Consider the following 13,242-nt stretch of genomic DNA (forward strand, 5'->3'; position numbering starts at 1 on the left):
GATTGGACTGCTGAGGACTGCTGGGGGAAAGTCACTGTCTCTGATGAATCCCCTTTTCCAATTGTTTGGGGCATCCGGAAAAAAGAAAAGGTGAGCGACGCTACCATCAGTCATGTGTCAAGCCAACAGTAAAGCATCCTGAGACCATTCATGTCACGTAGGGTTGCTTCTCAGCCAACACAGTGGGCTCACTCACAGTTTGGCCCTGAATAAAGAATTAGAACACAACATCCTCCGAGAGCAACTTCTCCCAACCAACCAAGAACAGTTTGGTGACCAACATGATGGAGCACTGGGCCATAAGGCCAAAGTGACAACTAAGTGGCTTGGAGAACAAAACATCAAAATTTGGGGTCCATAGCCAGGAAACTCTCCAGACCTTTAATCCCATTGAGAACTTGTGGTCAAGAGGCGGGTGGACAAACAAAAAACTCACCAATTCTGACAAACTCCAAGCATTGATTATATAAGAATGGGCTGCTGCCATCAGTCAGGATTGGGCTCAGAAGTTGATTGCCAGCATGCCAGGGGGAATTGCAGAGGTCTTCAAAAAGAAAGAAGGGCCAACACTGCAAATCTTGATTCATGTGCATAAACTTCATGTCATTGTCAATAAAATGCTTGTAATTCTACTTCAGTGTACCAGAGAAACATCTGACACAAAGATCTAAAAACACTGAAGCAGCAAACTTGGTGAACACCAACACTTGGGTCCTTCTCAAAACTTTTGGCCACGACTGTAAAATCAGGGGTAAGAAAGTAAAGGGACTATAGGACCAGTGAGGAAAGGCATCCATTAAAATTGCAGAAGGGCATTCCTGGCTGTTCGCACTGCACGTATGGGACCAGGAGTTAGAAGAATGAGAAAGTACTGAACTACAATCGTCTACAATCAATCAATCAGTTGGAATTGTCATAAAATATAACACAGGGCCTTCAAGTCATGTTGTGATGCCATCTTCAATTTGTAACATGTAACATTTACTAATTCAACTGATACCCTTATCCAAGGCGACATTACAGCATTTATGATACAATTGGCTCCATTCCTTTTGGTTTTCCAATTGGAGGACAGGCAGGTCAAGTGACTTGCTCAAGAATTACACAGTGGTGTCAGTAAGAGGATTTGAACCCATAACCTCAGAGTTTCAAGTCCAAAGCCTTAACCATTATGCCACACTGCCTATGCCACTTCCCCAAAGTAATTAACGTCACACCACAAGCCAACTATTGACACACAGCGGACCCCTCCATAGCAGTCATACCAGCACAGCACATCAATTACAAGACACCCCTTTAGAGGGGCTGCATGGGCGGTAGACAGATCACAACATTCCCCCCACCCCATAAAAACAAAACACGTTCCCTGCATTGCCTTTACAGAGCAACCCTACTTCTCTCAGACACAATCAATACATAGAATTTTATTTTTAATTACTACGTCACTGAAACTTTACCGCACATGAAAGACCAAGCTCATTTGGCTTGGATCCCGTTAACTGTGCATTTGAGATTACATTTCAAAGTTTGCAACACAGTCGCCCAAAAAAAAGAAAGCGCTAACCCAGTAAGGCTTCCTGTGGACTCGCCGCGCTCGCTGTATGCTAATAAGAGAAACGTACGCGTGCGCTCTCTTTAGTGATAATACGCAGTCGGAGGAAAACAGCCCTGGGGGGACTGGACTTCAGTGTCAACCAGTTCAAAACGAGCCAGGAAATAAAGAGGAAATAAGTGCAACTTCAAGCCATTTACCTTGGGGCTGCCCGCTCCATCTTCTTCCTCCTGAGACACATCACTAGCCAGGATCTCCGCTTTGATGATCTCTAAGGCTCGCAGGATCCAGCTGTGCTGACGCTTGATTTGTTTCTGCAGCTCTTTCCACTGACTTAAAATCATCTGGAGCATGTCCTTCAGTCCTTGAGACACACAAGGGGAGAGAATGAGGCTCACGCCTGGAACGACATTTTACAGCTTTACTCACTACATAATTATAAAGATGGGGTGGTACAGCGGCACAGCGCTTAGCACAGCTGCCTCTACAATCTGCTGTGCTGGGTGGCACCTGCATGTTCTCTCCATGGCTGACTCAACTTCTCACAGAGTGATTTGATTTACCTCCCACATCCTGGGACAAGTGCAGGTTAGAATAAATGGTGACTCTAAACTGGGAGTGTGCAAAATGTATATGGATACTACCTAATTAATCCCTAAACACAAATATAATATAATATAATATAATATAATGTAATATATAGCCCTAGTGTGTGCTTGGTGTGTGGGTGTGTTTGTGTGTGTCCTGCGGTGGGTTGGCACCCTGCCCGGGATTGGTTCCCTGCCTTGTGCCCTGTGTTGGCTGGGATTGGCTCCAGCAGACCCCCGTGACCCTGTGTTCGGATTCATCGGGTTGGTAAATGGATGGATGGATGGATAATATAATATAATATAATATAACATAAGGACAAGTGTCTGTGTATGTGTGTGTGTGTGTGTGTCTGTGTATCTGTGTGTCTGTCCAGTTGCTATGACTTTGTTATATGGTATAGAAGTCATAAAAGCAATACTAATGTTTGTGATGCGCCACCTGTTGGACTGAAAAAAAATGTGACACATTTTATTACTACATGTGTTACTAACCACCTTCCAATAGATGGTGCACTACACATCACTGAACAAACTGTTAGGTCTATGTTCATTACTTAGATTTCAATCTGTCTTAGATAGGTAGCACAGCTAATATAATATAATAAGAACCAGTGTCAGTGTGTGTGTGTGTGTCTGTGTATCTACGTGTTTGCTACGTGTATGCTTCTTTTACTTGCCATTTGGTATGGGATTCACAAAAGCAACACTAATGCTTGTGATGCACCATCAGTTGGAATGAAAAATGTACTTTTTATTACTATACGAATTACAAAATACATTCTAATAGATCAGTGGTCTCCAGGTCCGGTCCAGGAGGGCTGCAGTGGCTGCAGGTTTTCATTCTAACCCTTTTCTTAATTGGTAACCAGTTTTTGCTGCTAATGAACTTTTTCCTTTCATTTTAATTGGCTTGTTTTTTGAGATTTATTCCCCTCAATTTATTCCTCGTTCCTCTGAATTCCTTCATTTCTTTCCTTAAATGGCACCCAAACAGAAATGAAATGTGAAGTGAGTGAGCCAACAGAAGACCACCTAAGTCAGGGCCTCAAACAACAACCAATTTCACTCCTACCAGTTGCTTAATCAGGCGCCGATTCTTGCTGTTAATCAAATCCGTTCTTTAATTCCATTACTTGTTGCTGCTTTTATTATTCAATAGCACACACTTCTGAAATTGTTTATTTTCTCTTTTCTAAGAGCTCTGGTCAAATGTTTTGTGGACCTGAGCAGAACAGCATTCTTGAGACCTCCACCCTTTTATTTTCAGATATTGTGTGATGGTCACAGTTTGCTGGTCCTGTTTTGGCTCATTTTGTATCTCATTATTGTTTGGCAGCTAATTAAGGAAAAAAACAATTGAGGGGTCTGAGTCTTCAAGAACAAGTCAATTAAAATTAATTCAAAAGAAGCTAATTAGCAGCAATGGCAGGTCACTAATTAAGAAAAGGGTTAGAATGAAAACCTGCAGCCACTGCAGCCCTCCTGGACTGGAGTTGGGAGACCCCCTGCAATAAATGGTGCACTGAAAATGTTAATTCTGAACATGCTGAGGCCTTCATTGATTACTTAGATTTCAACCAGTCTAAGATGGATGGCATAGCCAGTCTAATATAATATAATATATTATAATAGAAAATAATAGAATATAATGTTAATTGGGCATTTGTATGTAATAGAGCTACTATTTTATTAATCACCAAATACAATGTAATAAGTTAACTGGTGACCCTGAATTAGCTATGTGCATGTGCTGGGATGCCCAAGGAATGGAAGGATGGGGGAAGGCAGCTTCTTTAGAGCACAAAGAGGACGAAGCCAGCCAGAGGGGGAGTGGAGGCAAAAGAGAGGGAGAAATGGAAGAAGAAAGAAAGGAAAAGAAAGGGCTGTGTGCTGTAAACTGTGCTGGGTGCTTTGTACTGTGCCTCTGAGGGGTGCGAGGGAGAAGCACTTCCCCACGTATAATAAAACGTGTGTGTTGCTGAACTTGCGTCCTGGTGTCTGTTGTGCTGGGTGTTTGGGGAGCTGTGTAGCCCCTGGTGACCACATATGCAGACACACAGACATACATACTAATTAACCCCTTAATATAATATAATATAATATAATATAATATAATATAATATAATATAATATAATGACAAGTGTCTGTGTGTGTTGGTGTATCAGTGTGTCCATCCACTTGCTATGTCTCTGTTATATGCCATGTGTTATGGGATTTAAAAAAGCAACACCAATGTTTGTGATGCACCATCTGTTGGGATGAAAAATACTGTGCAATCTATTGCTATATGCATTATAAAATGAACTCCAATAGGTGGTGCACTGCAAACAATAATGCTAAATATGCTGATATCTACCTTCATTACTTGGATTTTAGCACAGCAAATATAATATAATGTGGACAGATGGTATTTTATTAAAGCCAGAATTTAAAATACTATAGTTCAATATAATTCATTAGTGACTCTATATTAGGTGTGTGCATAATAGATAGATACTATTTTATTAAACTCTGTAATATAATTCAATCCATTGACTTACGTTTAGGTAGGTGTGTGAGTGGTCCCCAGTCTGGGGCTGTTTCCTGCCTTGCACTCAGTGCTGCCGTGATTGGCTTCAGCAGGCTGTGACCCGAGTTTGAGGAGGACTGCATGTCTACCATGCCGTTACCATTCGGTCCACTGATCTTAATGTAATGTGGTTCTTTTAAAAAGTGGCTTTACAATTAGCTATTTTCAATGAAAACAGTTACAGCCCACTATCGATCAGTTTCTATAGTGCCTTGCATAGTGAACACCATGGCAATGATCATTGTGAACTCAATGTATGTATGTATTTACTTAATTAAATCCTTGCACACTTATCAAATACCCATTTGGTAATGTATTTAATAACATTATATACTTATTCCTGTGTTGTTTCTGCTTCACAAGGCCCTGGCACAGCAGCACTGGGTATGTCAAACTCCATGACTGTCACCGCTCAGGGGAGCACCTAGCATCTGCCTGTGCCTTGCTAAGATTATGTAAATGAAATGTGTGACTAAAAGTCACTGGCAAAGTCATCCAAAGTGACAGGGTCTTAATCTGCCCATCCTCAAGAGGTCATAGGAGAACAAAGTAGCAGGAGAAGAGCAGGTGTGTGATTATTATTATTATTATAAAGGGGAACATTCAAGCGCCACACAGGTGCCCACAGAACTCTGAATTAAGTCCGGATCTCCAGAGATAAGTGGCAGCAGCTCTAACTGCTCTGCTGCTGTGTCACCTCTGCAATCAGTCAGAATAACTGTTAAAAAAATAAATAAATAACTGCAAAAGTCATTTGATGAATAAACTAATAAGATTGTGACATTCTAAAAAGAAAAACATAAGAATATGTAAAAAATTATTACAATAATTAATGTTTGTGTAAAATGACTGGCACTAACTAAGTAGAAGGATAAGAGTGAGAAGAAGCACAAGAAAAATCAAGAAATAACTAAATGTACCCTGTGGTAGACTGGTGCCCTCTGCTGGCAAGTCTCACCACAAGCCTCTCACTCCCTTCCATATTAAAAAACGGAAATGGAATGAAAGGACAAATGAGAAAACGCTGAAATGGCCATCAGGAGAAATTACCTAAAATGGAGGTCTGCATACATAAGTTGTTACAGCTGCTGCCCCGTGGATCCAGTGTCCTGGGTTCAAATCCCACATTCTATAGTTGGCATGCTCTCCTCGTGTCTGCTTTGATTTTTCTCTTTGGGTCTCTTTCTGCCGCCTCCCTAAGACATGCAAGTTAGACTGACTGGCAGCTCCACTTTGACCCAGTGTGGGCAAGTGTGCCCAGCGATGGACTGGCACCCTGCTGGCCCCTGCCTGGTAGGCTGGGTTAAGTGAGTTTGAGACTCTTATATTATTTAGAAGCAACAATAAAAAACAAAACAAATGAACCTGATTTGCTGATTTATGTATTCAGACGGCTGCTGTTTTCTTTTTTTATAATTGTATTCATTAATTGTTTCCCACTTTTATTTCATTATTGATTTTTTTCAGTTTTATTTCTTTAACGTGGCACAAATTACATCCACAGTCAGCACAGGCCACATTTCTCGCTCAGGGTGAGTCAGTCGGCCTTCTCTCAGGCTGGCATTGTGGGGTCGTGGAGAAGGGAGGGTGCCAGCTCAGGTGCCACGGCTGACGTGACTCCCAGGGCTCCAGCTGTACAGATGTAAAAACAACTAAAGAAAGACGCTATATAAGATAAAGTGGAGGGTACCTTCAAGTGGTGTTCATTTCAGAAAGGCACTATATAAGATAAAGTGGGGGGCATGTTTGAGTACTGTTTACTACAGAAAGGTGCTTTATAAGGTAAAGTGGGGGCACCTTTAGGTCACATTCATGAAAAAAAGCGCATATATGGTAAGGAGGGTAGCATCTTTTTAAGTGGTGCTTAGAACAGAAAGGCACTGAATAAGGCAAAGTGGGGGGCACCTTCAAGTGGTGGGCACTAAAGAAAGGTACTATATAAGGCAAAGGGGGTACTATCTTTTTAAGTGGTATGCAGTACAGAAAGAAGCTATACAAGGTAACGTGGGGGCACCTTTGAATGATATTCATGACAAAAAAGTGCTCTATAAGGTTGTTGAATCTTTTTAAGTGGTGTTTATAACATAAAGGCACTATATAAAGTAAAGTGGGGGCACCTTCAAGTGGTGTTTACTGTAGAAGGTAAAATTCATGAGATGGACAGATTTGTTCTGGCCCCTCCTCTCTGGCTGTTGTTAACTGGGTGGAGACAGATTTGGCTCCGCCTCTGCACACGATGTGTTGATTGGGTGGTGAGGACTGGCCCCGCCTCTACATTTAATGAACTCATAGAGGGCACATTCTGACCCCTCTTATGTGTCGGTTTCAATAGGGGGGGTTACAATACAAAGTAGTGGGAGGTGAGGAGTAGCACAACCTCTTTGTGTATTGCACTTGTGGGGACCATTCCTGGACCCTCCTCTCTGTCTGTTACACTGGGCGGGGGGGGGTCACTGTGTGCATATAATGAATTAAGTGCTCAGTATTAGCTATGTGTCCCTAAATAATGAGCTTATGGGGGGTGCACATACTGGCCCTGTGTCTCTGTGTGTTTTTAGCTGAACCAATAATGGACGATAAGGACTTGTGCTGGGTGCACATTCTAACCCTCCATTCTCTGGCTGTTTGAGTGTTGAGGTTTGGGGGTATTAGGTCTGTACATGATAAAATTGTAGGGAGGGACACTGCTCGGTGTGTAATAAACTAGGTGGGCATTTTACAGACCCTTCTATCTGTCTGTCTGGCCCTGACTCTGTGAATGATGAACTATTGTGGGAGGGTGAGGACCACCCCTGTTCTACTTGGTGGGTTCTGCTTGGCCCATCATTTGTAGATGATTGGTAAAGGGGACAAGGATTGGCACTGCCTCGTTATGTAATGAGCTCACTGGGGGAGGAAGGCAAGTTCCGTTCCCTCCCCTCTATCTGGTTTTTAACCTGTGGGGAAAGGCCTGGACCCCCCCACCCCCCCACCCTACAATGAGCTCAATGTACAAAGGGCCTGACCAGTCCTCATCTCCTCCCAATTCTTCATGCACAAATGAGGGGACAGGTCTGTCCCCAACCCCACCACCTTACTGAAACAGACTGTCACCATCTTTTTTATATAGGTGGGTTAGGCTCGGCCTCTCGTCAGTACACAGTTGGTGAGGACGGCAAGGACTGGTCACTGGGGCGTATTCTGTCCCCTCCTCTTTGTCCGTTTCTAACTGGGTGGGATTACCTGACTCCTTCTTCTGTTAATGATTGGTGTCGTGGCTCAACCAGGACCCCTGGCTGGGAATCAAATTCAGGTTTTATGTCATCTTTGTTCACTTTTGGCTCTTCTGTACACATTAAGTTTATTTGTGTTTATCTACCAATGCTTGAGTTTCAGTGCCTTGGCGATGTTCTATGAGTTTTGTGGGTGGTCCCCCAGGGAGCCCTATAACGGCCCTATAAATTGGAGGGTCTCCCATAGTTCTTGACGGTTCATTTTGAATGTGCTAGGGGAGTTGGTGTGTGTTCTTCTGTGCCTATTATTTTGTGATTTTTCAGGATTCCTGACCTCTTTTTCCCTCTGTTTCCTGACCATTCTTTGGTTTCTGTACTTGGACTTGATTGCTTTTGAAATTACCCTTTTGCATTATGGTATTGTAAGCCTTTTGTGCTCTTTGAACTTTCACACTGCAACAGAGCTTTTGTGAAATTAACCCTCTATTATTTTTCCCAATGATCCATTTGCCGTTACTACTAGCTGGGGTTTGACAGCGATATTCCCCTCTAGTGGCCATTTTTTGAACTGTTTGAGACTTACGTGCTTGGTGTATCTCAATTCAAAGCAATTGGTAAGGGGGCAAGGACTGGCCTGACCTGACCTGTGGGTATAGTGAACTCACTTGGGGAGGGGGGGCTCATCCTGCCCACTCTTCTCTGTTTCATTGGGAGGTGTGGAATGGTCACTGCTCTGCGTATGTCATGTTGTGGTGGGTGGCATCATGGGTGGTTGGGGGGCATTATGGGTTGTTCTCCCCACAGGCATGGGATGGGGGAATAAAGTGAAGTATAACCCCCTCCTTTGCTCTACTACTCCCCAGTCACGCTCCCCAGTTCATTACATTGTGGTCATCCCAGTACATGACGGCTGAATTATGCCTTCCATCATAGCCCTCTTTTCAAAGAGATGCAGTTGCTGGCACATTTATAATTCCTGAAGGTCAGCAGTGTTAATGTAAACATGAATAATAAATAAGCAAATTTACCGCAACACCCGTCGCTCTCGCACAGGCCTGTCAGGCACCAGGCTGGGCCTACCTGATTTGTGGGACACGATGAACTCCAGGAGCTGGCAACCCTCCTCCAGCACAGCATCCTTCAAGGCAGCGTGGCTGTCCACGTTCAGCTTGAAACTCTGAAACAGGAAAGCATCAATAAATAAATAAATCAGTGCTCTCTTTGTCATATGTGTACAAATCACCCTCCCCACCACGGCATCTCGATGGGATTCTTATCCCATTTGGAAAAAAAACATGCTAAGGGGTGCACTTTCTTTTTCACAGGCCTGTATTTCAGTGCTTGAAGTGGGCCAGTACTCACTGGCAGTACCAGCAGGTTCTCACAATGCACACCCCACCATCAACCCACGAGCATTTGGGAGTCAACCAAAGGGACCAGAAGACGCCCCACGCCAGGCCAGAGGGCGGCGGGTTGCACTAAACCTCCCTCTTTTCTATCCGCAGATCAAATACGAGAAATTCTGCCTGTGTCCAGTTACAGTCCGAGGACATCACTTCCTGTCCCAGCCCTGAGGACATCACTTCCCTTGAACCGCCTTAAAAACCCTCCATCCTCCATACTTGGGGAGTTCTGTTTTGGACTCTAACCTGTACACACTGTATGCAAATTTAAGCCGTTTGCAAACTATACGGGTGGCTGCCCCAAACCTTCATTGTGTGTCCGGCTATTTCTTTCACAATATATATGTCCTCTCCACGAGCTTTCAAACTTCCAAGGGAGACCCTCCATAATAGTTTCTGTATATCAACACACAAATCAGAATTGTAAATCCTTAGAATATCAAATATGCAGAAGGAGGATGAAGAAGGCAAAACAACAGGCCGTACCACCACAAAACTGTAAACGCTGCTGCATTTTATATAGCGGGTCACACACGTGTGCTTGGGAGACAACTTAAAAGCTTATCTGATTGTAATCCCCCTCCCAGTCGAGGGGTGGCACTGTTGCCTAATGCTTTTCCCCCATTTCTCCCTTACAGATCAGATGACCGGCAATCCCAGTGATGGCACTTCCAGGTCATGATCCCTTGTCCCTGTCCCTTCTGGTCTGGCTTCTTCTTAAGGGACGCCACCACCACCCTTTTTTTTTTTTGCCAGTCATTATTTTGACAACAGTCTGAAAAGAATTGATTACTAAACCAACTGGTTTTCAAGTTTTTTTTTCCCCATCAATTGTACGGAGTTTGCTCTGAGGGTGTTGATGGAGAAGTAGAGAGAAGGCCAGAAGGAGTTGCACTGCATCTTTGTGGACCTCGAGAAAGCATTTGACAGGGTGCCTTGAGAGGAGTTGTGGTATTGTATGAGGAAGTCGGGAGTGGCAGAGAAGTACAAAAGAGTGGTACAGGATATGTACGAGGGGAGTGTGACCATGCTGAGGTCTGTGGTAGGAGTGACGGAGGTGGGATTACATCAGGGATCGTCTCTGAGCCCTTTGTTATTTGCAATGGTGATGGACAGGTTGACAGACGAGATTAGACAGGAGTCACCGTGGACTATGATGTTTGCTGATGACATTGTGATCTGTAGTGATAGCAGGGAGCAGGCTGAGCAGACCCTGGAGAGGTGGAGATATGAGGTGGAGAGGAATGAAGGTCAGTAGGACCACCAAGACAGAATACATGTGTGTGAATGAGAGGGAGGTCAGTGGAATGGTGAGGATGCAGGGAGTAGAGTTGGCGAAGGTGGAGGAGTTTAAATATTTGGGATCAGCAGTACAGAGTAATGGGGATTGTGGAAGAGAAGTGAAAAAGAGAGTGTAGGGTAGGGTGGAATGGGTGGAGAAGAGTGTCAGGAGTAATTTGTGACAGACGGGTATCAGCAAGAGTGGCAGTGAAGGTCTACAGGATGGTAGTGAGACCAGCTATGTTATATGGGCTGGAGACAGTGGCACTGACCAGAAAGCAGGAGACAGAGCTGGAAGTTAAAGACGCCAAGATTTGCATTGGGTGTGACGAGGATGGACAGGATTAGAAATGAGGACATTAGAGGGTCAGCTCAGGTTTGGAGTCAAAATCAGAGAGGTGAGATTGCGTTGGTTTGGACATGTGCAGAAGAGAGATGCTGAATATAATGACAGAAGGGTGCTAAGGATAGAGCTGCCGGGTAAGAGAAGAAGAGGAAGGCCTAAGTAAGAGAGGACATGCAGGTGATGAGTGTGACCGAGCAAGATGACAAGGACCGGAAGATATGGAAAAAGATGATCCGCTGTGGAAACCCCTAACAGGAACAGCCAAAAAAAGAAGAAGAAGAAGAAGAGCAGAGTTTGCCTTCAAGGTGTCCCAACTCTTGTCTCCTGTTTTACAAGTGACTTCCATAAACAGGCATGTTGCATTGTTAAATCACCGGCCATGAAAGGTACTACATGCAAAAAAATGTGTGGCTGGACCATCTAAACACATTGTGTTGTCTGAAGAACTAGAGCTTCACTCATTCAGTATCCCCTCCCTGAGTGGTGACCAGTGGAGCAGTGCTTCGGCATGCCCAAAGTTAATCCCCAGTTTCCTGAATTTCCTATGAAATTAGTGAAGAATGAAGAATTGGCTGTTGACACATCTGGTGAAGAAGATCTTGAGTTTCAGGCTGGTAGAATCTGACGACAATAACCCCAAGTTTTTAAGCAGAGGACACACTGTGACAAAGTGACAAAAGGGAAATTCTAACTGCAGTCCTACCAGGTGGGTCTCCAGGTACAGTTTGAGGCTGTCTGTCTCCGCTCTTGGTGGAGTCCAGTTGTCCGTCATCTCGAGGGCTTCGTGTAGCCAGCAGATGAACTCGTCCAACTTGTTGACAAAAGCCTGAGGATCAAAACAGCAACATTAGCAAAAGCAGTTACTCTTTACTCCATCCGGCCAATAAAAGACGGAGATCGGAATGACATCTGATTGCAGGTCCCCTGAACACAAATAGAGCACACAAACCCCATCAACACCTGTGCAGGACCCTAAAAGTGAACGTAAGATAAAAAATATAATTCTTTTTAAAACACTGCCTTGTAAAGTGTACATCAGAACAAAGTACTGTGTGATGGACCGTGGCAAGGGTGAACTGAAATCTTGGCCAGGATAAACCTGCCCCCCACAGTGTACCCTGTGTAGTGGGTGGACAGGGGGAGATGGCCTCCCAAGAGTGCATGCTCTACCGACAAGCTAGGTGGCAGCATTTCTGGGCCAGAATGCCCAAGCATGCTGGGAGTTGTAGTCCCATGGGGGTAGCCCTGCTGGTCTCCATCGATACTGACAGGGAGAGCTGCGGGGGAGGACTGACCCTACTTTCTGGGTCTCCCATTTGACCCGGGAGTGCTTCTTCCTTGACACCATAAAAAGGGGACCACCTCAGGGTGTCAAAGTCGGGAGAGGAGCTGGGCGAAGCTCACCTGGGAGGAGTCAAGAGGTCTGGAGGTGCATGACAGACAAAGGAGCACCACAGGAGTATGTGAGGATTGTCCAGTGGGGTGTATGATGGAGTGAGGACCTGGGAGTCAGGGTAACAGAGCAGATTCCAGTTGGAGGAGGTCTGCACCAGCGATCTTCTAGAGGTCCTTACCTCTCTGATTTGGTTAGGTATGTGTTGACTCATGGGACAGAAGTCCAGTCCCCCCGGCGGAGAATTTTTGCTGATGACATTGTGTTGTGTAGCACCAGAAAAGAGGAAGTTGGAGGAATGGAGAAGGGCTTTGGAAGACAGAGGGTTGAAGATAAACAGGAAGACAACGGAATATGTGAGGTTTAATGATGATCAGGGTTCAGAAGTTGGCCTGCAGGGGGAGCTACTGAAAAGAGTGGAGAAGATTAAATATCTAGGATCAGTGATAGCCCAAGATGGAGAATTAGATGCAGAGATAACCCACAGAGTGCAGTATGGATGGAACAATTGGAAGACTGTATCAGGAGTGTTGTACAATCACAGAATTAAGGTGAAGGTTAAAGGTTGGGTTTTTAGGGCCCACCATGATGTATGGAGCCGAGACGTGGGCATCAAAGTGAGCACAGCAGGAGAAGAAGTTGGATGTGGCAGAAATGAGAAAGTGGAGATGGATGTGCGGAGCTACAAAAAAAGGACAGGAGAGGTTATGAGACAATCAGAGGTACGAGGAGGAAAGTAGATTGAAGTGGTGTGGACATGTGATGAGGAGAAACAATGATGGACATGAGGAAGAGAAAGTGGGAGCCTGAAAACTAAGGTGGATGGATCAAGGGGGGATCTGACTGGGGATGAGGTGCAGGGGTCGATCAGCAGGTAAGGGGCCAAAGGCTGATT

At 44.6% G+C, this 13,242-nt stretch overlaps 1 protein-coding gene across 2 annotated transcripts in view; it reads right to left on the minus strand.

Moving 5' to 3' along the window:
• The window catches only part of akap6 (A kinase (PRKA) anchor protein 6), a 364,472-nt gene that overhangs the window by 233,503 nt on the left and 117,727 nt on the right, over positions 1–13,242 (minus strand). For both annotated transcript variants that reach the window (XM_028821579.2, XM_051919705.1), the window contains exons 5-7: positions 11,658–11,780; positions 9,005–9,101; positions 1,753–1,916 (exon numbers count right to left, since the gene is read on the minus strand). In XM_028821579.2, coding sequence (XP_028677412.2) covers positions 1,753–1,916; positions 9,005–9,101; positions 11,658–11,780 — 384 coding nt within the window. The remainder of the gene's footprint in view (positions 1–1,752; positions 1,917–9,004; positions 9,102–11,657; positions 11,781–13,242) is intronic.

This window comes from Erpetoichthys calabaricus, chromosome 16, assembly GCF_900747795.2.
Source record: "Erpetoichthys calabaricus chromosome 16, fErpCal1.3, whole genome shotgun sequence".
Classification (NCBI taxonomy): Eukaryota; Metazoa; Chordata; class Cladistia; order Polypteriformes; family Polypteridae; genus Erpetoichthys; species Erpetoichthys calabaricus.